Source organism: Lytechinus variegatus, chromosome 5, assembly GCF_018143015.1.
Source record: "Lytechinus variegatus isolate NC3 chromosome 5, Lvar_3.0, whole genome shotgun sequence".
NCBI lineage: Eukaryota > Metazoa > Echinodermata > Echinoidea > Temnopleuroida > Toxopneustidae > Lytechinus > Lytechinus variegatus.
In genome coordinates, this window is record NC_054744.1 from 37,120,185 (window position 1) to 37,145,917 (window position 25,733).

General features: G+C 35.5%; 1 protein-coding gene across 2 annotated transcripts; it reads right to left on the minus strand.

The window, feature by feature from the left end:
* Positions 1–412: 412 nt before the first annotated feature.
* Positions 413–20,951, minus strand: LOC121416058 (nucleoprotein TPR-like). 2 transcript variants are annotated; one of them, XM_041609500.1, is made up of 8 exons: positions 20,866–20,951; positions 13,853–14,033; positions 13,367–13,427; positions 11,798–11,902; positions 10,707–10,844; positions 5,849–5,905; positions 5,157–5,289; positions 413–4,374 (listed from the first exon to the last, which is right to left on the minus strand). In XM_041609500.1, exons 2-8 carry the CDS (start codon positions 13,936–13,938, stop codon positions 3,179–3,181), a joined length of 1,776 nt encoding a protein of 591 aa, XP_041465434.1. In that variant the 5' UTR covers positions 13,939–14,033; positions 20,866–20,951; the 3' UTR covers positions 413–3,178. The 2 variants fall into 2 exon arrangements, with proteins under 2 accessions (XP_041465434.1, XP_041465435.1); XM_041609501.1 differs by having other exon boundaries at positions 13,853–14,067; positions 20,866–20,906.
* Between the last annotated feature and the right edge of the window lie 4,782 nt (positions 20,952–25,733).

Consider the following 25,733-nt stretch of genomic DNA (forward strand, 5'->3'; position numbering starts at 1 on the left):
GACAAACAGTTGTATATCAAATAAAAATAAATGATCAAGAATGGATAGGAATGACAGATACCATCCTATATCAGTTACTTTGCTTGTATTTGTTTTATTTTTTTTGGTGGGTTTGGCTTCTTTTTTTTAACCTTTTTTAACATATATTTACAGTTTGAATCAGATATTGCTTTATGATTATATTTTCATTAAAACAAATGAAATTATTTTTCCAAAACCTATGATGCCTTGTCTTACTTCCCTGTATTAAATAGATTGATATAAGTCAAACAGCTGAAAAATGTATCAATCACAATTCTATGGCAAACAATTTACTATAGTTACAATTGATCATAAAATTGATTAACCAAAGTTCCGCACAAAGGTAAATCGACAGAAAGAATCACAATGGACATAATCACGAGAAAGTCTGAATTCTGAAAGAAATGTGTGTTTAATAATTCCTTCATTTACATATTACACTCAAACATTTCTTAGATAAAATGGACGGAATGTGCTAAGGCTTTTAAACTTTCTAATTTATGATGCCATTTCAAAAACTTAAACTTTGGTTAAGATTTGATGTGACGCCGCCGTCGTAAAAGCGGCGCCTATAGTCTCACTCTGCTATCCAGGTGATACAAAAAAATGTTGCTCTTCAGACGCCTCCCCCCCCCCTCAAAATACCCTGGGACTGCCCCTGTTAACAACAATTACTTAATTTGATATTTCTTTAATGTGTGCTCATTAAGCTTTCAAAAAATTATTTTGGGGTTCAAAGCAGGAAAAATTCTTTCTGTACTGCTTGTTTTTATTAAACTCTACTTTTCAAATTTACCAGGATATTCCTTTTGTCTGAATTATTTCCATTCCACCCAGGTCCCAGTAAATATTTTGTGCATACATAGTCCGCTAAATAAGATATTATGTAATGCATGTAAATCTTTCATATCATTAGTATGTAATGCTGTACCGTACAGCGACAACTCTGCACATTTTGGGGGAAATGAACTGAGAATAAAAAGGAAAACAAATCAATATGATTTATATCAGTACAATCATAAACTTAATCAACAGATCAACAGATATGATAAACATAATACAATCAGATTAAAATTCCTGTCTCTATATAATTTGCCTAACTGTACTGAAGTAGCCATAATTGTTGAAAAATGAATGAAGAGGAATTCTACCCAACTCTAGAAAGCACTGTAGCACTGGAATCCAAAACTGCCTAACTGTAAACAACACTGACAACTTTTTTGTGTGATTGTGTGTGGCTTTTATAAAATGTTCACCACTGATTCTTCAATAAAGCATTATCTTTCTATTATCAGAAATCAAACAAGATATAAAGTGTACATGTAACTACCCCCATATATCAATAACAAGAGAAGCTAAATGAACACAATGAAGGTATTATGTTGATGTTAATATTCATGAATGTCAAGATTGCATTTAACCATGCTTACTTACCAATACATATGATAATAATAGTAGTACCTTGTAGTTCCATTCCCTGAAGTCCTCCACCAGGAAGGGTAACTCAGGGCTGATGAGAGTGGGAGTATTTTTACTCTGTTTTTTGTTGTTGCAGGTTTTGCATGTTTAGTTTTATTTTAAGTATGTCAGTGCTAGTAGTAGTAGTAATAAAAATGAAAATAATAATAAATACAATATTTTGTACATTTAAATTGCACAATTTCTATATGTATATACTCAACTGAGCATTACAATACTTAAAAGGTGAAATAGTTAATAAGTAAACAAAAAATACTATTGAGTGATAATTATGGGAAAAGAGAAGCCTTCTTTCTCTACAAATTACATAACAAAAAAGGACTTATTTATTGAACCGCTCTTGAAAAAAGTACATGTAGGTTGTTAGTTTAGTTTTGAACATGGTAAGAGATCATGTGTTTCTTACTGAGGATGGGAGACTATTCTAGAGTTTGAGTGCAGCACTAACAAAGGCACCATCACCTAGTTTAATCATTGTGTTGACAGGTGGGTGACTGGTCTGTAGGACTGGGTGGGTGATTTCAGTGTTAGGTGTTCACTGATGGGAGCCATGCCATGCAGTATGTGAACAGCATTATTTTGAATTTAATTTGAGGACACGCTGGCCTGAGATGCAATCAACTCATCTTAAAAAATCAAAATAAAACTTGATTTTCAATCAATCAGAAGAGTGTCTTTGGGATTACATTGATGCCTTTCATAGTGCATTTAAATGCAACTCTCTTTGTAAAGAGACAAACAGGCCAAAATGACTACATATATTTCATAAACATTTTCTGGAGTCTTTCTGTGAATCAAGACAAAAACAAGCATTAAAAAGGATCATGAGAGTGACTTCTTACAATTCTTATTAGACCTATAATAAGAACAGTAGAATCCATACAGGCACCCTTCTTCGTGAATAACCAGTCTTGTGGTTTGTTTGGAATTGTAATGAATAAAAATAATAATTCAATATCTTTATAAGCGCTACCATGGAAACAATACTTAACTGTCAACCAAAGTGAAGTATTCCATGATAATAATGCATGCTGGCAGATCTGAAATCCATGTCATTAATAAAATGGGAGTCGGGTTTGATGGATGCAATATTCAGTCTGTTTCCTACCCTCAAATCAAATTAACAATTTGGTTGCCACTTACAGACTGCCTAAGCCAAATTTCCAGGGATCACTGAAATATGTTTGACTTTGGTTAACTTCAACTTAGAACAAGTAATTAGCACATTTTTTTCATAGTCTGGTTTGAAATGATGCTTCCAGTTAGGTGATTATTTGATACATGTAAATGGAGGGTCAAATTATGCATAGTCTAGTGTACATATATAAAACCCCAAATAAAATATATATGTATTCCCCAGTACACCAATGCTTTCTGTGTTTTCATGTTGATGTAATATGTTAGGTGACCCAAATTGATAGACTCTGAAAATTACAAATCAGTATGTACCACATTTATAAAAAAAGAAAAAAAAAGAAAAAAAATGATGGTCCACCCATCAAGGTGAAAAAGAAAAAAGGTTGTAAAAATGTATTTAAAAAACAAACCTCTTGACAATCGCTGTAGTTACATGTATCAATTGGTTGTCATTTCTCCTATTTCAGATCAGATACAAACTCCATATCTTGCGGGCTATTTGTGTTGGTTAGCACATCCAATGAGCAAAACTAGGGTCTCATCAGGACGCACTATCAGATAGCAAGCTCCGAATTTTTTCTTCTGAAACCCCAAACCCATGATTTGAATTTGAATTTTTCTTCCACCCTGTGTCCTTAGAGCCTTCATCACTCATGAGTTCTTGTAACAGGTCGTCCAAATCCTGATCACATTCCTTTGTACACGTAGATCTACTTGACACTGGACCTAAGTCATTACCAACCCCCGAGTCCCGCTCATACAGGTTTGTTTCGGGTTTTAGTGGTGGTTTGGGAGATGTTAAGCCACTATGGTCTATTGTTTCAAGTGATGAGGCCCGTTGCTGAGCCGCCTTCAATCTTCGACGGTGCCGACTTGTCCCAGCACTAGAGGGCGCGCTCTTTGTCCCTTCCAATGGGCTTTCATGGAAAGCAGAATCCTGGCTTCCTGCCGAGTTTATTCTGATCTGATCCCTTGTCAAGTTCTCAGTAGTGTCCGCATATGCACTGTGGGTGTTTGAATTCCCTTCAGCTACAAAGCCATCATTAGGTAGTTCAGCAGCGGAAGCATCGTTTGGTTGACTTCCAGAAGTACTTTTTTTCCTCCTATGACCTCTAACCTCCTTGACGTCTGCACTGCTAGACCTTTCAGAATATCTCCTTCCACCACCACGTGTCCTTTCATCCTGATTGCCACTCTTCCTTCTCTCTTGAGATGAGCTTTGTCTCCTGCCCGATTTACCAGATGAAGTCCTTTCCTTATCTCTGGGAATATCATCACATTCACCAACAGTACTACCAGAGACATGTCTCCCGATGACTTCTTGATGATCACCTACATGTACATGTACATCTAGTTCATCACCCTGAATACCTTCAGATGATTTTCCTGACCTCACTGATCTTTCACTACCTTTCCTAGCCTCCACATGTCCACTCCTTGAAGATTGCTGCTGACTCCTTCCACTCAATGGCCTAGTGGTGGCTCCACTTGGTGGCCTGCTACCCAATTCACTTAGAGCTTGACTCACTGTCCTCACATGATCAAGATGATTGGTTAGTTCCTTGATGGTTTTGTCTTTCTCTTGCAGCTGCTCTTGTAGCTGGATGATTTGATCTTCTTGAGCAGACACTTGGTTGGACAACTCAAGAATGACCATCATCCTGGAATCATCACCCCCTGTCTGGTTTGATGATAGCTCCGTCTTGCTAGGTCTACTGTTGGCTAGATCAAGTCGTTCTGTTTAGTATGAAGAAAGAATAAAAAATTCTAAATATAATCAAAGGAGGATTTATACATATTTGTTGGATATTTACCTCGATCTATCCAACACTTTTTTTTTGCAATGAACTCTTGGTCAATAAAATGCATTTACATTACATTGTACATTTCTGTCATGTGTATGTACTAAAATGTCTGACCCTTACACTTTGCATGCATGCATGCAGTAGTAGGACTGTGAAATAAGAAATGGAATTCATTTTATCACACAGAGGAATGAAATGTATCACCCCATCACAACTCTGACTTGACAGATACAGTGTAAATAATTAAAGGAAAACAGAATCAACATGAACTGGAGCCACTAAGCAACTGATAGAGATATGAAACACATCAAAATATTATTAAGTCTGTCTGAAGTAGATGATTGAATCCAAATTGTTCATGTCTTGAAAGGAGATTAGAGGTCTACTTTTTAACTAATCTAATTCAATACTATCATTTAGTCTAATTTCATTTTGCCCTAATCATTACTTGTTATAACCATTTGACCAACTGCTATTTCCCCTCAAGATCTAGTGTTCTAAGTCTCTTTGCCACTGCAGAAACCACATGCGCAATTATCAAATCAATATCAATAAGGAAGTTGTCGCTGTGGAACAAATACAAATTTTGTAATCTTGATTCAGTTATCCATACCAGACATTCCTAATGTTCCCAAGTGAGAAAGTGGCAACAGAACATTTTAAGTAAGGCCAATAAGAATTATGTTTCAATCAGCAAAGACACCATAGCCTCACCTGTAAGTTTAAGGTTCTCTTCCTCGAGCTGTTTAATCTGATCTTTAAGACTGTACAGTTTGAGAGATGCATCCTGTTTAGACTCTGTCACCTCTGTGTTTGCTGCCCTCAACTTCTTACGAAACTTAGAACGCTACGAAGGCAAATTACATATGTGAAATTATTACCATGAATTGAATATGATTCTTCTTGATCAACAACATAAATGTACAAATTCGTGAGAAAATTTTACCTCAAAGAGTAACTTTACAGTAAAGAAAAAGGGTTTAACAAAATGCCTAATATCAATATGTAATACATTCACTTTGAATAATTTCCTTTTCATATTTCATTTTTGTCTACTGAATCTGCTTTTTATAGAAATAAAATTTGAAGAAAAAAATTACAAATTAATCAATCAATAAACATGTTATCAGAACATTTCAATTGTGATGCTATAAGTTTTCTGCTAACAGATGCCTGAAAGCAAATAGCTATGTTGTTTTTTGTTCAAAAATCATGAAAGGGCAACTGAAAATCACCTTTTTTTACTATATTATAATATATTTATCTATTTCTTTTTAATTAGAGTAGGCGATTAACAAGGTGAATCAGAGCTGAAGACATATTGTTGAAATTCATGAGGATACACCTGAATGTATACACTGTGAGTGGACATTACCATTCTACAAATGTTTATACAAGGTACTTACCATGCTAGCCATTTGCTCTTCTAATAATTTAACATGCATCTCCAACTTCTCAACTTGCTGAAAAACATAGAGGGAAAAAAGTCAAAAAAAAGTCAAAGATATGCTTATGAAAAAAAATCTGTATCATATGTTTAATATTCATAACATGAAACTAATACTGGAATCATGACAGAATAAAAAAAATATATAAGAAAAGGGGAATCGATAAATTCTTGAATGAATTATGGACAAATGCATGAAATATATAAATGTATTATTTGATAAAGAAATGAATTAAGATTAAATGAATGAACACAAATAAGTAATTAATTAATCAAAAGAATGATGAAAAAATGTTTGACTGAAAGATGAAAAGATGAAATTTTTATTTCCATAAATTAATGGATAAATAAACAAATGTATGAACCAATGTATAAATGAGCAATCAGTAGAATAATGGATACATGAATAATTGCAAAACAAATATTAAATGAATAAATCACTAAAAGGATGAGAATAAAGGAATGAAGGAATATGACAGAATTGAAATCAAACTTAAAAGTCAAGTCTACCCCAGGAAAAATGCTGATTTGAATAAATAAAGAAAAATAAAACTAGCATTAAGCTGAAAGTTTCATTAAAATCAAATGTCATGTTAAATAAGAAAGTTATGACATTTTAAAGTTTCACTTATTTTTACAAAACAGTGATATGCACAACCCAATGACATACAATGAGACAGTCGATGGTGTCCCTCGCTCACTATTTCTTTTGTTTTTTGATTGTTTGAATTATTCAATATTTCATTTTTTACAGATTTGACAATAAGGACCAACTTGACTGAACCATATAGTATCAAACAATGCTAATTACAAATATTCATGGAGGAATTAATTGTTGTTTTACTTGACGATGAGGACAAAATTTGAATATTTCATATTTCAGATAATAAAATACAAAAGAAATAGTGAGTGGATAATGTCATCAGTCTCCTCATTCGCATACCGACCATGATGTGCATATAACTGTTTTGTGAAATGAAATGTAATTTTAAGATGTCATAATTTCCAGCATTATGCTTGTTGGAATTTTTATTTTTATTCAAATCAATTTGTTTTAGGTGGACATGTCCTTTTAGTATATGAATATATTGTCAGCGGTCATGCAAACCGTTGTATCACTCATACGACAGAGCAAACCTATTTCAGAGAAAATTAACTTCAAAGTTTGCAATAATTTCCACTTTGTTCTCCAGCCCAATAACCCTTTCATTACTAGAAAATACATGGTTGGAACGACCAAGACAATTGTTTGACATTGGTACTTTTATTCTTACACAAAACAAAGAATCAAAGAAAAGAGCTACCTGCATGTAATTTTGGTTTGAGCGGTTTAGATTTTCCCTGAACAAAAACACCATAGGGTAGTGCTTCTCAACCTTTTTTTACTCGAGGACCACTTTGACTCTCAGATTTTTTTCGAGGCCCACCTCCTACCAAACTTTTTTTTTTGAAGGATGTGACTTCTTGTCTCAATCGACTCAAGATTGTCTCGACAATTATTGTAAGGAGCATATTAGTGCATAAGTTTATGATCTTCTGTTGCAGTGGCATGAGCCAAAAAATTAAGGGGGCTTGATATGGCGTATTGCATACAATTAATAAAATGTTGGGAGCGAGCATGGCGAGCAAGCAAAAATTTCGACATTTTTATTACAAAAATCTGAGTTTGTGTCAGATTTTGATACAATATTCTAAAAATAATATGTTTCACCCTTATTCCTTTTCCTTTTATTTAATTAGGTGGTCTGTCTTTGACAGATCACCTCTTAATTTCGTTAGAATTTTCTTATTTATTTATTTCTTTATTTATTTTTACGGATTTTTCTTGTCGCCAAGTTATCTCAAAATGGACTTGGTCAATTTCATTGAATTTCATGTCATCTATAGGATCTGTCATGGACACGTCAAAATAAGCTTTTCAAGGTCATCAGGTCATGATGACGTCATCTAGGCGCCATTTTGTAAAATTCTTCATTTTATCATATCTTCATTATCAATTATCAAAAATTAACAATATTTACATGACATTAACTTCAGGTCAAGGGTCAACTGTCAATGTCATCAAAGGTCATGTAAAGGTCATGACGCGCGCGTCAAAGGTAAAAAAATTCTCCAAATGGCCTATAAAAGTTTTTGGGTACGTTTCAGGTCATTCTAAGCATTTCAAAAATTTGCGCGTGCGTTTCCGCGCGTAATGCCTTAACGCAGTGCAAAAACACCGTTTTTTTTACACCATTGCATTGATAATATAATTCTGAGCAATTTGATGCCTTTATCGACCTTCTACGACCAATAATAACGAAATCAACCCCCGTTAAAGTTTGCAGCACGTGTGCGCGCGAGCTCTCACTATAGGCCATATATGGGCAAAAACATGCCTATTGCAAATTCACTGTAGCTCTTTAAATAGTCCATTGACCCCCCATTTTTTTCATATATCGATAGAGTATTAGTTGTAGATTTGATTTCATGTCACCATTGTCCCTAAATTATATCGTGACGTCATCAAAATGGCGCCTAAACTAAAAATTTCATTTTTTCAAAAATGACGTCATCAAATTTATGCAAATTTGGCTGTAACTTCTCGAATATAGATCGTTTTTCGCCCAGATTTCAATATGTTGTAGTTTAGAATGTACTCTTTCTCCTCAGTTAACATGAATATTCGTTTTGAGAAACGCATCATTGCGTAAAACAGCGATGAAAAGAGGCCTGTCATTTTTCCTCATTTTGCGTGTAATCTCTATGGGACATGACTTTTTCTCAAAACTAGATTCGACATTCCTCTATTTCGTGAGCCATATCTCCATTTTTTCTGGTCAGTTTTCTTTAAGCTTTTAGTATGTTGTAGCTGTGATTCTAAGCTTTCGGAAATGTGCCCTTCATTTTTTGATCAGATGCCGGGATCATGCCCGTATTTCACTTGCAAAATTGGACTTGTAATTCTCAAAATTGCTTACGTGTATTCTCTATGGGGAATATCGTGGCTTTGACTGCTTTCTAAAGGGCGCGGGTTCGAGTCCTGGGGTGAACAAGATGATTTTTTTTTCAATTTTTTTTCTTTTTGCCACTTCTTACATGATCCTTTATGATAATTAAAAGGTATAAAAGTTTAAATTTAGCAAGATAAAACAGATTATAATTGCTTTTTTCATATCACATGTGTTTTGCGTGTAATCTCTATGGGACATGACTTTTTCTCAAAACTAGATTCGATATTCCTCTATTTCGTGAGCCATATCTCCATTTTTTCTGGTCAGTTTTCTTTAAGCTTTTAGTATGTTGTAGCTGAGATTCTAAGCTTTCGGAAATGTGCCCTTCATTTTTTGATCAGATGCCGGGATCATGCCCGTATTTCGCTTGCAAAATTGGACTTGTAATTCTCAAAATTAGCAATGGTCAAAACTTATTCTTAGGATGTCTACGATCAAGATTATCAATGTATCTAAATGATTTATTTCATACATTAGCCGACACTGAATGACAAATCATGACAGACCACCTAATTCGTCCGCATGACGAATTAAATTCTAGTTTCTTTTTGTCTTTTTTTTCTTGGTCATGACATATCTGGGGTCAAGTGCCCCCCCCCCCCATCTGTACGCAGTGTTCTGCAGTGAATTAAATCCAGCGTTTTTCCTCTCGAAACACTCTTTTGGCTTTCCTGCACTCTTCGGAGGTTTAATACATGTAGGTGTCTCTGAAGCTATGAACGGTTTAAGTGCCCTAATTATTTGACAATAACTTCAGCACATTCGACACACATTGCTTTTAGTTTTGCACTTCTGCGCAGTTATGATAAATCCAAATTTAATGTATCCGGTGTCTTACGTACAGTTACCTCCTGGGACTTTTCAACAGTAGACTTGTTTCCTCCCTCACCCTTTCGCTTTAAAACACGGTCCATTTTGATGAAAGTGTGTTTCGTGATATTTGAACGTAAAGCTCTTAAGCACATTCAAAGCAATCAGTTTGAGAAATTAATGCATTTGCAAAGGTCCGGTGAATGGGCGATATGCATGCATATGAGGCCTGATGTTCACATCAAAGTTAGATCGAAACCAACATACAATGTGTATGTCTATATCACAACAGGCTACCTAGATAGGCGTGCCTTTAGCTTTGTTTGACTCACGGAGACAGATCAAACATACCACTTTCGGACATTAAATAGAACATGTTAAACATACGATAATTTTCCCCCTATTTTTTTTTCTTTTCTGGAGCTTCTTGCCGCCCACCTGGGAGAGCTTCGCGGCCCACCGGTTGTGAAGCGCTGCCATAGGGGATACACAAACTTGACCATGATTTCAATAAGTGCAAGCAAGCAAAACTTTATATCGCTCTTTCACGCGCAAAGTCAACGCAGTACATATTCGACAGTTTGGCTGACTGCGCATTTGCATATCAAGTGCAGCTGTTGTTTGCTTTGCTACATGAAAATGTTTCCATTAGGATTTTCGCATTTTACCAAAAATTTGTATGGCATTACCATGAAAATCCCAACATATCTCAGAAACTAAAATAAACTGCTGCCTAGAAATTTAATTTTGTATAAAAACATGAGTGACATGACTGTTAGGATGACTGCAAATGATGTGAATGAATAGGTCAAATAAAAATCCAACAAATGAAAGGAGATAGTAATTAATTAATAAATTAACAAAATCAAATTAGGAGAAGAAAAGAATTGAGTGATACGAAGGTTTGGATGAATAATGATGATATGAATGTATGGATAAAACCCAACAAATGAAAGAAGGAATTGGTAATTAATAAATTAACAAAATTACAAAGAAAATATATTTTTTTTTTACCTGAATGCTAGTAGTCAATTCCTCCTCTAGCTGTCTGTTGACCTCTGACCCGGAGTTAGCTTGAAGAGACTCTAGTTGCTGCTGAAGATCACTTACTGTGTCCGTCAGCTCAAAGTTTACTCCTTCTACTTCCGCAAGCTTTGGTAAAAATACAAAATAAGAACAGATCTGATAGTACACCTATATCATAGACTACTTACAGACCCATTAAACTTGGATGATATTTTCAATGATAGTACTGGGATCTTCAGGAATCTGTATTTGAGTACAAGGTATGTTTCAAATAGCTGTTTGGTAGTTTAAATTCTCAATAATTTACACCAATAAGAAAAAAATAATGCAAATTTTGCAGGATAATTTTTTTGTTTAAAGAATCTGAATTCAGAGTTGATTATATGTCAATGTTTGATGAGGGTTGGGAGAAAATTCTCTCCCACTATCTGTATGTTAGAACAGGCATTATAGGAGAAAATCTTATTCAAAGCATAACAGGTAAACAGAAAAGTATTGGCAATGTTTGATTGAAAAAGCTTTGTATAATACCTACATGTAGGAAGAGGCATTTCATAAAGCTGCTTGGAGATTTATGAACAACTTCACAAATACATGTATCTACACTTGTATAATGGTAACTCAAGTGGGTTGCACTATCGTATTTCATAATGAATTATTTGAAGTTGAAATATTTTGATGTTGATAACCATTACAATATAACAATATAAGAATAACACAAACTTTGATTTTCTGTAATAAATTGACGTTTTTATAGTCGTACTTCATTTAATTGTTAGGAACAGCTTTGGCCTTCTATCACTTTTGGCACTTCATAACCCCATTGGCCCGCATTCTGAAGTCAGGTGTAACTTCATGGATAAACCACATTTTCAAACCAGGGCTTAATTTAAACTGGAGTTCAAATATGGGCCAGTGTTTGTAAAATTATTCATAACAGTTAGAGCAACTTAATAACAGAGCCTTCAGAATTGGCTTTACATCAAAATATATAATTGTGCAATAAGTGATGTTTACACAAAAATGAACTTTGAATCACAAACTGAACATGATTCTGAAAGGCATCAGATAAAACCCACCTGTTTTTCTAGAGTATTGGCTCTGTCCACTGTTTCTTCTAATTTAAGCTCTGATGTCCTGAATAATTCTTTATACTCAGAGACCTGTTGATCTAGTAAATCTACCTGTAATACAGAAAGAATCACACAACATTATTCATAGTATTGCAAGCAGTACATTGGGTGGACGGACATTGTTACAATTTGTCACTTATATATCGTAAAAATTGACTTTGAAGTACGATCCACTTTTTATTTCACTGCATATATTTTGAATACTAATAGACAGCATTTCACTAAGGGCAATGGTCAACCAAACATCAAATTGAATTAAAAACATTGAAAAAAAAATAACATGAATACAAGTTACAGAAACAAAGTGAAAATATGTTCAGACAAAATATGATAAATTGGCTGTCTATGTGTTTGTATGCATACCAGTAAATAAAAGAAGTCCAACATGATTCTGGCAGAAAATATGTATGTGGTATTGCTGAAAGATTGAAAAAATAAGCATGGCAATCCAGCAAGGCATCTTTTCCAATGCAATAATGATGAATTCATTACTGCTGGAACTATATATAATGAACTTATGAGACAAGCATAACAATAAAAATTTCAGATTTGAAACAAGAAAAAAAAAATCACATTTCAAAGCTTCTATAAACTTTTGGAGAACAATTATATGCAAACTCGCAAGCAAATGAGGTAATGTAGGCCATGCACTAACTACCATAATACTTCTTTTGTAGTTTATTATATGAACTGTAGAGTATTTCAATTTGACAGAAAAGAATTCTGTGATTGATTCACAGTGGGGTACAACAATGCTCCATGTTTACTGAGGAATTAAACTATGTTTGGCATTGGGTTGTATCAAGAAAAGCAGTCTTTGATTAATTAAAACTACGGTATGACAGCCATTTGCTAATCTAAAAAGCCTTTGTAATAACCAAGAAACAAGAACAATAACTTTCTTCTTAGTTTTCAGGAATAGGAATGAAAGCTCATAACAAAACAAGTTCTGCTTATTTCATAGTAATGACTTCCATGAAAGCTTAGCAAATGCATTTACTTTAGAACTTGCTACAAGTAGTTTTGTTGATATGGCATAAAGACTGGGGAAAATTTTAAATAATCTCATTCAAAATAAAACAATACAAACAAAACGAGAGGGAAATATCATACCCTCCCTTATTTACATTATATACGTTTTACATTTAAAAAATAGACATCATTTAAAGTACAAGTTTGTATCATGTTTCCCAAATATTTTTCTGCTTGAATTTAATATCAAATACGCATAAAGCAGGGTTTTAATTATACCAACATTTACTAGCCAAGGACTAAAGCGATTTTTCAAACATTTTCATTCCTCTTTCGTTTTGTTTAAACACTAATAGCCATGCAAATTATGAGAGCTATATAAATATGTTTAATTCAAAAGAGGAAAACTTTCTCGAATAGATTGATGAACCTATTCACATTCTAAACACCCTTTTCTTAACCGATCTCAAATTCATATTTCACACTAAAAAAAATGTACCCTATCCCAGCCATAAGCAAAGAATGTACGGAGGTATTGCATACCTTGGTTTTACTGGAATTCAGATTCTCAACGATGCAACCATCCGAGTTTGATCTTGTCCATCTGCATAAAAGAATAAAATACATGTGAATTTCAAAGCATCCTTTTATAATATTGTCCAATCTTTTTTTTTTATATGCACAGCCATAAAGAATACACTTGAAGAATCACACAAACTACCAAATCTCATTGCATTATGTATTTATTTATTATTCATAAAATGTATAGGAAATATTGCTTAAAGAAAGAATAAATCTGGTGTTGCCAATCTGAGGAATGAATCAAACATTTTGAAAATTCATTGTCCTCTATATATTGCTCCACTCATTTTACATATTGAGGGAAAATTGTAGTGCTTTTTAAATCACAATGTTTTTCAATCAGGAGTAGATAAAATTCTGAAATCCATTTGGGGCAAAACTAGTTTTATGTCACCCATCTTTTAATTTGGCATATATGCACAATGAATAAAACAAAAAATAACCTACACTGGTCTGGAGTCATCAGAGTCCTCTAAACCTTGATCTTTGATTAGGGCAACCTTCTTCACATTGGTACTAGCCCCGTGACCCATGCTAGCAGCTGTCAAAAGACGTCCAGAAATTTGATATCGTCAACAGCCTCTCCTTACTCTCCATCCAATAAGTTAGTGTAAGACTGAAAGTTCATCTACAAGCAAACAGGAACAGAAAAGAAAACAACCCTGAAAGTATAGAAAAATCATTCAAATGGTTTAAAATTCTATAGACTCTATGCTTTTTTTTTTGTTTTTGTGCAGCATTGTATTCCGATTGAAAAGTATTGTCTCGCACATGTGTGCAAGACAGCAATTGGGAACTCTGAAATCAATATTTCATAAATTGTTTTGAGAGTTGGTAATGTGTAGAAAACCCAAACAAAATTGTTGATGTTTTTACCTGCTCAAGTGTGCAGACATTGGATCGGCACAACTGCACAACGCATGCAACGCTTCCATGGGATTGCACAAAATTAATACATTTGACTAGTTTAAAAAATCTTTTGTAACACTTGACGATCAAAATGAAGCCACTTTTCCGAAATATTCATCAGTAGGATAAATTTTAAAGCTGATTTTTCTTCTTGTTGAGCATTGGAGGTCACTCGCGGATTCAGAATTCTTCTCCTTAAGAGGCAGCACAATTTATATTCATATCAAAAACACTAAAAGGGAAAGACTAGGCACTCAAATTATTTTACATGCAAATCGATGCAAAAAATATACGTGAAGTCGGCAGTGTCCAATCTTTTTACTGTAAAGACTTTGGTGGAACATTAATTGACAAATGAACAGTAGCACTTGCGAGGGTTCGTTCAAGGTATGTAGAATTTTCTATATTTTTGGTTTAATTTGTCATTGCTTTGAATATTTTCCAAAAAGTATTATCATCAGCAAAAATCATATAAAAAGTACATTTTCAAAGTTATTGCATTTGTTGGTGTTTTTAAAACAATCATTGGAATTGCGCATACAATGAATCAAGAATCTAGTTTTTTAAATGACAAGCTGAATTAAGGTTGTGAATTGTATTAGCGCCACCAATGTCCTTCCTTTTATTTCCATGGAAGAGACATGTGAAGCCCTTTTCGCCGGGGGGGGGGGGGCCACTTCCATTCACGAGTGGATACCAAGTGCGACAATGAGGTCTCAAAAAGCATTCTAAACACGTAATTTCCATATTCTGAAAATGCACCCCTTCACAAGTACTATTGGCGTGTTAAACCCTACCCTTAACAAGTATTGGAAACAAAACGATACTCTTGGCAAATATTCCCTGAAATGAACCCCTAAACAAGTACAGGAATGTTTTATTTTTACGGGTCCTTCGGTCGTCGGGTTTACCTTATTTGGTTTAGTACGACCCCACCTTGTACACCTTGCGCAAATCGGACTCTAAACACGAAGTGTTGGGGCAAAAAGGACATCCTTTATAAAACATTTTAATTTTGTTTCATCATCCCCGCGCATGGTATCCACTCGTCAACGTAAGTGGCTCCCCCCTCGGCCCTTTCCAGTCTGTGGTTAGCATTTTTTTAATGTCCTTTTTACATGTAGGCCTAGATCTATATTAACAAAATATGTTAAAAATTGAAATGGAACGCTCAAGTTTCGGCTATCACTCATTCATGTATTGTTACTGTATGAAGCGATGTTAACCGACAACTCTAAATCGATTACGTAAATACATTGGTGGTGCGAAATTAGTAGAGTAAACTAACCTCGCAATACGTGTGAGCGACTCTAACTTTGTACCACTCCTAGTACCAATGAGGTCCAAACATTACATGTATGGACCTCATAGGTGACATCAGTGGAATTGCCGGGTTAGAAATCTTGAGTACATGATATTTCGATATTATTTCACAAGTACGCGCTCTATTTCCTTTTTTTTTTAAAATTATAATTAAGGATCGTAAATACATTGTTAGAAACAACAATAAAATGAAAGATATTAAATGAAACTTACATTTTGACGACTTTTTCCTGATTTTCTTGGCAGTTGCTCTTCACTTCTGACTCGCGATCGAAGCTGATATGCAGATCACGTGATACGCTTTCTCGTCAGGTGATCGGTTGGTTATTCTTTTCGCCAGACGTTGATAATGATATATTTCATAACGCTAGCATTCATCGCAAATTCAGGTGAATTGGAGTTAAACAGCGCAAGCTTTAAATTTTTCAAAAAATAAAGTTTAATTTATTGCATAAGTTTCGCCGCGGACATGAAGGATCATTTGGTCCCATATTGGTGTAATGCATAACTACGGGGGTTCCTGATGCGCTGCTAGGGGGGGGGGGGGGGGGGTGTCCCTACCACTTCAACCACTATAGCCAGCAATTATGATTTTTTTTTTTTCTCTCCTTTTTTAACCAAAATACCCCCCCCCCCAAAAAAAAAAGGGAACCAGTGTTAAAGAGAAAGAGAATTATGATAGAGGAACACAAAATACTTTATTTTTTCAGCTTTTACTGTTTTATTCGACTTATAATCAAATATTGAATGGGGCTTCCACAGTTTTTTAAGCCCGGGGCCACTTACATTGACGAGTGGATACCATGCGCGACCAAAAAACACGTAAAAAGAATGTCTTTTTCACTAGGGCACGTTATGTACGTAACATGATAAGGGTGTCAAAAACACAAAAATAATGAAAAAAGGGTATCTATTTCGCTAGGAAAATTACGTGTTTAGGGTCGAATTTGAGGGGATGATAAAACAAAATTAAAATGTTTTATAAAGGATGTCCTTGTTTTCCCCAACACTTAGTGTTTAGTGTCCGATTTGCGCAAGGTGTAGAAGGTGGGGTCGTACTAAACCAAATAAGGTAAAGCCGTAGACCGAAGGACCCTAACAATAAACATTCCTGTACTTGTTTAGGGGTTCATTTCAGGGAATATTTGAAGAGTATCATTTTGTTTCCAATTCTCGTTAAGGGTATGGTACACGTCAATACTTGTTAAGGGGTGCATTTTCAGAATCAGGAAATTACGTGTTTAGGGTGCTTTTGAGACCCCATGATCGCGCATGGTATCCACCCGTGAATGGAAGTGGCCCCCGGGTTTTAAAGTCAATTCATAAAAATATTCCTCCTCGGGATTTGAGCTTTCTTTCATGAAATATAAATCTATTTCATGATTACCAAAAAAATTAAAATGACAAATTTTTTTATCTTTGTATAAAGCTTTAGCTCATGCGTTGTGCCTGCAATATTTTAATGTTGAGATACAACTTTATGCTTTTAATGAATTCCTAAAAACACTAAATTCTCAGATCATTTGTCGCAATCGAATGATTGGAAATGAATGATTACCGGTAATAAGTTTCATGAATAATGTTTAAAATGCGTCTATCAGTTATGAATATTTAAAAAAAATGTCAGCTCGTGCCTTTTGCTCGCAATATTTTGATTAGTAAGAAGTTCTTGTATGTGCGAGTTTGATAGATAAATAAATAGAGAGAGGGGGGGTCCCTCAGCTACTTGTCCTCTCTTATTCCATATTTTTTTTTATTATGCTTGTGTTGTGAGGTTTTCAAAGTCTTCTTTTTCTCACCCTTTTTATTGTCTCGGAGCTTCCCTCAATTTCTTTGCTACGATTTATAGCCCTTCTTACTTGTTTCAATTCTTTTATGTTCTCATTTCACTGAAAACATAATTATTAAACTGACGTAGAAGAGTTTACAACAAAATTTTGATACTGTTTTTTCTTGTTTGGCTTTCTTTTTTCTTCTCCTCATTTCTTGTTTTTCTTCTTAGTTTCACTTTCCTTATTTTCTCTTATTTCATTTCATGAGGCATCCGCCAAGTTATATACAACAACAAACATGTTTAGAGGCCGATATCCAGTGAGGGGGTGTGGTGGTGTGCCCCTCTAAAAAAGGAGGAAAATAGGAAGGACAAAAAGAAGGGAAGGGGAAAAAATAAGAAAAAAAGAAAGACGATGATGATGAAAATTATCTTGGTGAAGATGATAGTGGTGGTGATGGTGGCGGTGATGATGATAATGATGGTGGTAGTGGTGATGAAGATGAGAATGAAGTTGGTGACGATGATATGATGATGATGAATAGATGTAATTTTGTTATTTTGTCTTTAAAAAAAATAATAGTGCAAAGGCGAAATCATATAAAGTTTATTATGAAAATAGCAGAAAAAAATAATTTGAAAAATTGTACGTATGCGTATCTAGTGGAAAATCCATCCCCCACCAAAAAAAGAAAAAAAAGTGAGATTTTGTTTTGTTATTTGTGACGGCGTAGGCCTATGCGAGCAGCTATGAGATATAATATGGTAAAAAAAAGTAAATGAAATGTCAAGAAATACATGATGACTTTTATTGTACATTCAGTATATCAGTAGATAACTTCATACTCGTTCCAAAAAAGAAAAAAATCGGGTATATTATGGACCATTAAAAATGGGCAGTTGCTCTATATATTATATTACATAGAATATATAGAGCAACTGCTCGTGTATAGCGGTAAGTTATTCACCTGATCTACATAATTCATGCGGCGCACGGCGCGTGCGCAATGTTTAATAATTGTTGCTGTGAATGTCATCAAAAACATAATCTCACAGATCAAATAATGCCAGCTCGACGCGCAAAATCAGAAAAAAAATATATTTTCTGCCCTGATAATTTGATAACCCTAACCTAACCCAATTTCTAAGTATTTTTATCATAAACAGGATAACTATATAGACAATGATTGAAATTAATATTTTTTTGCAAAAATGAATATGAAGGACAGCTTTTTGATAAAGAACACAGTTTTAGAGCGTTAGAGCGCGATTTATACCTACAACCACTAAATCCTGTCACTGTCGGTATACATGAAGCAGTGATTCCATCAGCTTACGGTAATAATTTTTGCAACACGGGCGCCAGTCCGAGAAACAGACAGGCATTTGCCCAAACGGACATCTCAACCTCTGCTCATTTCTTTTTGCACGGGCACATAAAATCTCAACGTAACCCATCACATTTCTCCCTTTTATTTTCCATTAATTTTTCTTTCGTTCACTTTTTTTCTGTCCTCTTTTCCCATGATTTTTTTTACCCATCACATTTCTCCCTATTTTCTCTTCCCTTTTATTTTCCATTAATTTTTCTTTCTTTCACTTTTTTTCTGTCCTCTTTTCCCTTCTATTTTTGTTCTCGTCTCACCGCATTTGCTCATCCCCCAACGCCCGTGCAGATTCGCAAACAATATCAAGAGTATGTCTACTTGCAAGGGTGGAAATCTCTCCCCAAAGGTATAGGGGGACCAGGGGCTGGAAAATTTGACAAGCAAAAAACAAACAAACAAAAAAAGAAGGTTTATCACCCCCTAAAGAAGGTCATCTTGACCAAAAGAAATTTAAGCAAACAAGCAAAAAAGGGGGGGGCATCCCAAAAGTAAGATCGTCTCTTCCAAAATACGTTTTATTTCGATTTTGAATGAAATGACCAAAAATAGTAGGGGGACATTTCATATGTGCCCCCTACTATTTTGGGTGAGGGGGACATGTCCCCCGGCCCTGGGATTTGCGCCCATGTGGGTGGGGGTGTTGCGCCTCCCTATCGGGATCATATCACAGCGAGTATACACTCTTCCATATGGAAGAGTGTTTACTCGCTGTGATTTCGATCTCACACATCTAAAAAATAGAACAGCTACGCCTTGAACACAGCCACAGCCAGGCCAAAATGCCTAACGATTTCTCCGCGGCATTAACAACTCTTGTAAGGGGCGCTCCATTTATAAATAAAGTTGCATGAACAGCTGTCTATGGCGACAAAATTTAAGGCAGAATTGTTGCCAGAAGCGTGGGAAATTGGCAGAAAATTCAAGAAAAGAACCGGTGAGTACCGATTTAAGTTTTAACATTATGTATTTATTAGGCAGTGTATACAGCCACACGCGTGTGTCTTTACCATCCAGCCACACGCGTGTGGTTATATCCAGAACACCTATCTGTGGATACCGCCACACGCCGCCAGTAATAACAGTAAAACACGTATGTAGGTCTGACCGTCTATATCACCATCAAAATAACCTCATTTCTTCATTAAATTCTTACATTCTAAACCCCTTTGATAACTTGAGATCGTTTCAATTTCATTCTCACCGTCTTCTCTCCTTGCTTTTCTTGTCTTGTTACAAACGGTCGTCTGTTTAACAGCAAATTCTCTTTTTCTACTTGTGTCGATTCCGGCTTCCTTCGCGGTGGCAGACCCATACAGCGTTAGCGCAGCGCAGTAGTAGACCTACACAGTTTGGGTTTCGTACATACGCACGTACGCGCACATAGCCTAGAGTCAGTAGAGAATCGACACAAGTAGAAAAAGTGTGGAAATTTGCTATTTAACAGGCGGCCTTTTGTAACAAGACAAGAAAAGCAAGGAAAGAAGACGGTGAGAATAAAATTGAAACGATTTAAAGAAATCAGAGTGGTTTAGAATGTAAGAATTTAATGAAGAAATAAGGTTATTTTGATCGTGATATAGACGGTCAGACCTATACGCGTTTTACTGTTATTACTGGCGGCGTGTGGCGGTATCCACAGTCCAGATGGGTGTTCTGGATATAACCACACGCGTGTGGCTGGATGGTAAAGACACACGCGTGTGGCTGTATACACTGCCATTTATTAACATTTATTGAATCATAAGAATAAAGTTTTACGGAAAGAAAGCTTAGTTCTAAGCTAGGGCTGCCCAAATGCGCGTGAGTGGAGTCCCAGTTTCTTAACACGGGTAAGTATTGCGGTGTCGCCTTGGCTAGAGTGCTTTGTACGACTCTACGACTACGAGTACCGTACGAAGCCTGGGTTAGATCACACTCAAGAATAAACGTATCGGACTGAGATTAGATTTATGTACCCATCTAGCACGGTTGGTTTAAATATCAAGCAAGTCCGACCTCTGTTATTTCTTTAAAATATACCCTGACATCATAATCAATTCACATCGTATATCAGTTTAACTAAAAGTTACCTCCAATTCTCAAAAAAGAACCAACTTTAGTCATAGCAACCAGCCAGCGTCTCAGTGTAATCGTGATGAACGGAATGCATTCGATAATGAACAAAGATGGCGCACTTCCAGTGCTAGCAAGATGCCCCGTCGTCTGATCCAATCAATTGAAACTCTATAAATCCATCAGTGTCATAATTTTTTCTATACAGGAAAATTGCAAAATGTTCTTTGTAAACAAAGGAAAACACACAAAATTTTCAAGAAATCAATAACTTTATGGATATACATTCATATCTAGAACAATTTTTGAACAAACATGCATTTCATGTGTTGACTTTCCTGGTTTTCCATAGTTGCGATTGATCAGATCAATGGTAACTCTTTGTGAGACGGGGCCCCAGGGCTCTGTCATACATAGAGTTATGATTGATCCGATCATCGTAACTCTATGGAAATCCATCAGTGTCATAATTATTTTCCATGAAAATTTTGCACAATGTCCTTTGTAAGCAAAGAGAAGCGCAGTGAAATTTCAAGAAAACAATGAATGCATCACATCATAGCTAGAAAATATTTTGAACAAGCAATGCATAATAGTTGACGTTGCTGGCCGTCCATAGTTACGATTGATCCGATCAATCGTAACTCTTTGAAAGACGGAGCCCTGGTGGCGGTGCCGTGGCCGAGTGGTTAAGGCGCCTGGCTATACATGGAAAGTCCGGGATTCGATCCCAGGCCGCGACACCTATGCCCGTGAGCAAGGCATTTAATCTACATTATAATGCTTTCAAAATGTAAAATGGAAATACTTTGTGAATTATTGGTAACTAGGCGTGCACTTGTTTTAAAAAATGATATATGTATACACTGTATATCATTGTTAAAAATAACGAATGCTTCACGTGCGAGCAGAGATATTTTCTTGCAAACAGGATACATGCACCTCCGTACATGGAGGAGGAGTGAGGGCTCTAGCTTTTTTTTTTGGGGGGGGCGCTAAGGCCTCCCAATTAACTCCTTTATTATATCAATCTAATCTAGTGGGCAGATGCTATTTCTTTTTAACTTCCTTGATCGATCCTTCCATGTCAGTTATTTGTCCTCTCTTCGCGAGTCTCTACTCTCTTTCTCCCTCCCTCCCCCTCTCTCCCTTTCTTGTGCTTCTATTTCTATTTATTCTACCCTTCGCCATCCTTTAGTTTCCTCTCTATCCCTTTCCATTCTCTCTCTTTCCCCCCTTCCTTTCATTCCCACTTCGTCTCCCTTCTTTTCTGTTTGTCTAAAAATAAAAAAAAAGAAATCTTTCCAGATTCCTGATGGAAATTATGTTTGCCTGTATTGTCACAAAATTAGAATAAAAATTATTAAATTTCAAAATCATGCAATCATAATATGACAAAAATAACATGACGTAATGTGGTAAAACATATATCTGATTATTTCTACACATATCACTTTAAACCTTATTATAGGGGGCAACACCCCCCCCCCCCTCCCCATCTCCCTTGATAAATTTCGTGACTATACACTGCCGCTCGATGACTTTTTACTTTCAAGTCTGGCGCATCTTTGAGACCAAATTATTTTGTGATGCACGGCTATAATAAAGGTTCCGAAATTACGTAACATTTTGTAAAAAGCACGTCAGATTCAAATTGCTCAAAAACGTTATTTCATGTACAAAGTCATATTATTTTTGCTTTTTTCTGGCTTAAATGGATTATTTTACAGTTGTTTACATTATTATTTTTTTATCACATAAGAGTGCTTGGCAAAGTTAATCGAAAAAATAAAAACGAAAGGTAGCCCCCCCCCCCAGAAATGCATAAGAAATTCACAAAGCAATAAAATACATAACAAATTAATTGTGTTTTGACAATGTATTGTAGATGTTTGTTAAAATTTCAAAATTAATATTTTCACCAAATTGGTGAAAAATATTGTCACGCAGTTTGGTTGATGTCATTCTTTACTACTTAAATAGTGGAATATCTACATAGTTTTTTTTTGTGGAAACATTGTGACATTGAGGTCTCATCATCCTTAACAACATCTGTGCTGTAACTTTCTTTATTTTCTGGACCTCCTCAAGCTCTATTCTATACTTGTATCATTATCATGGCGATCGCGACCAACTTCAATTGCTTTGGAGATGAACTTCAAATTGTGCACCAAGTTGGGCCCCAGGGGCAGGACACGCCTCTCCTTGATGAAAATTATTCGCCCATCTCGAATGCTGGTGACGTGGCAGACCAGTTACTAAGTCAAGACACTCGGACGGAGATGGGGGAACAAAACAATATGCCAACGTGTTTCCAACCGATACCCCTACCGGTCGGCAGAAAACCCCAAAAGCGTCAGAGAAAGAAAAATGAATCAGAGGATGTGCCACCAAACAAGCTAATCAAGAGAATCGAAAAAATGGAGTCTAAACTTTCGGGGGAAATGTCTTCACTAAAAACTGATATTCAGCGGCTGCAGAGCACGGTGAACAATCTTACGGAACTTATTGAGGGTCGGGAGGACCAGCAAAGACTGTATATTGAGCACATCCAAGATAATTTAACCTTAGGTGTAAACCACATTGCGACTCTAGTTGGAAAACAGAAGGAGAAGATTCACAAAGCAACATCCATTCTAAATGAACTCTTAACCGATGGAAGATGATTGACTCGATTTTATTTACCATACCTTTTGCAACAGTAGATTTGGAAATGTTATTGTACGATATAAGTTCTTTGTTCTCTCTCCTATTCTCTTCCAGATCTACACTTGCCTCCCTTTTTTTACAGTCTACTCCGCTCTCGACTTTCTACCTTTTCTCTTCTTCCATTACTCACCCCTGCTTGATTCTTCTTCAATGTGTAAAATTATAATTCACAAATAATGTTTCTGAATGAATTGACACCTGGATGTTATTTTAATTTTTGTGTCGTTTTGTTATCATGAATTTCTATTCTGCTCTCATTATAAATTCTTATGCAGTTTATTTCATGTTGATCACATTAATGTGTTTATTTGTTTGCTATTCTTACGATTGCAACATTGGGGATGATCGCTTTTGTTGTTGAATCACAACCACAACCCACGTGCCTTTATCCTAATCTGTATATTCCTTATTTATGTCAGTTTTGTGTATTTGTGTAACAATATGGTTCCATTTGAGATTTTTGTTTTTTGTTTTAAGGGACGTATAATCTAATTTCTACCACGATATGTTATTGTTATGTTACTGATAGGTCTGCAAGGCAATTGTTGTTGAACAAATTCTCCTTTTCTTTACCCTCTCTCTTTTTCTCCAGTAGCCACTCCTTGGTTTTCTTTGGCTAATATTCATGCCTGTATCTACCTTTTCCTCTTCACTCTATTCTGTCATCTTCGCACTATATTTTTCTTTTTCCTTTTAAATATGAAATGTTGTATCGCTTGTATATAGTAGGAAGAAAACAAAAGGAGAGAAAGCATTAGGCGTATGTACTTTCTATTATTTTGTTCATGATTTTTTATTGTTTGTGTTGTAATTTTGTTCATAAATGTTACGTTGTTAAATTCTACCAAAAGCATATCTGCTCAATGTAAAGTATTTTCTAGTTCTATGTCATAATCCAGTTTTACGTTGTACTGATATTTTAAAGTCTTTTGGTGTACTTTTGAGATTATTTGGTGATTCGATTTGCTGACTATCAGAGTTTGCTCATAGATGTTTGTTCTTTTTTTCTGATCACAAGGAAATTGAGAATATACAGTAGTGCCACACATGTCATATTATTTCCATGTAGGGAACAGTTTTTGCTGGTTATTTTATGTGTCTAGCCTTCATTGGGGATCACTGCGTGCTCTCCCGAGACCCTTTCCTCCTTTTCTCCTCAGTTTTTCTTTCTCCTTTCTCTAACACTCATGCAACTTTCCAATTTCTCATTTAAATTGTTGTTCTTGGGTCTGGTTCTCTTTTTTTTGTAATATATCTATATTTTTTTGTCACTTGCTACATTTTGATTGTCAATACTAAATAATTGTCAGAGTTTGCTACGCTGCCTGTTTGTATATGTATACTTGTGTTTATAATGTTATCATGTTCAGTTATGATGATATATTATGCCCAATATATTTTTTATTCTTGCTGTTTTCCTTCATTCTATCCCTCTTCTTCATCTTAATTCGTCCTTCTCCCTCTATCTTTTTCTTTCGCTCTTTCTCTTCTCTATTGTATTCCCATTTCATCGCTGGGGACAGCGATATCTTCCGTGGGGGGAGAATAGTGTCACGCATTTTGGTTGATGTTCGATATTCTCTCATCATGTTTATGTATATATTCCATTCTTATGCTTTAATTAGTACTGATTATTCTATTAAATTGTATTATACTCATTGATTTAATGAATGTCTTGCTAAGATCAATTGTGAATGTCACTTTCAACTTGCCCAGTAACCAGCACACAGCCAAGCCCTCTCTTGTACTGTAACTTGCTCAGGGTCAAACTCTTCTGGTCTGTCCACTCTGTATTCTATTTGGCTTTCCTTCGTCTTTCAGAAATGCGAACAGTGCATCTCCCTTCTTTACGACCTTGCATCTACTTTCAGATAGTTTTACTCTCCTCACTTTCTCTTTCTAGTGACTTTCAACCCTCGTTCCTCACTCTCTCTTCCCAGTGACTTTCAACTCTTGTTCCTCGCTTTCTCTTTCCAGTGACTTTCAACCCTCCTCACTTACCCTTCCAGTAACTTTCATCCCTCCTCTCTTTCCCTTTCCAGTGACTTTCAAACCTGTGTAATTCCCTTAACCTTGCGACTACTTTCAGAAACTCGTTCTTGTTTATTACCTTGGCTACACATTTATGTTCAGTAACTCCCTCCGCTCTCTCTCTCCTCACTTCGACTTTGCCCTG

Excerpts from the sequence above, each read along its gene's own strand:
- LOC121416058 (XM_041609500.1), bottom strand. The coding sequence starts at position 13,938 with ATGGGTCACGGGGCTAGTACCAATGTGAAGAAGGTTGCCCTAATCAAA. Across the intron at positions 11,903-13,366 it reads TGAATTCCAGTAAAACCAAG|GTAGATTTACTAGATCAACA; the intron begins GTATGCAATACC and ends TCTGTATTACAG. Across the intron at positions 5,906-10,706 it reads AATTGACTACTAGCATTCAG|CAAGTTGAGAAGTTGGAGAT; the intron begins GTAAAAAAAAAA and ends TATGTTTTTCAG.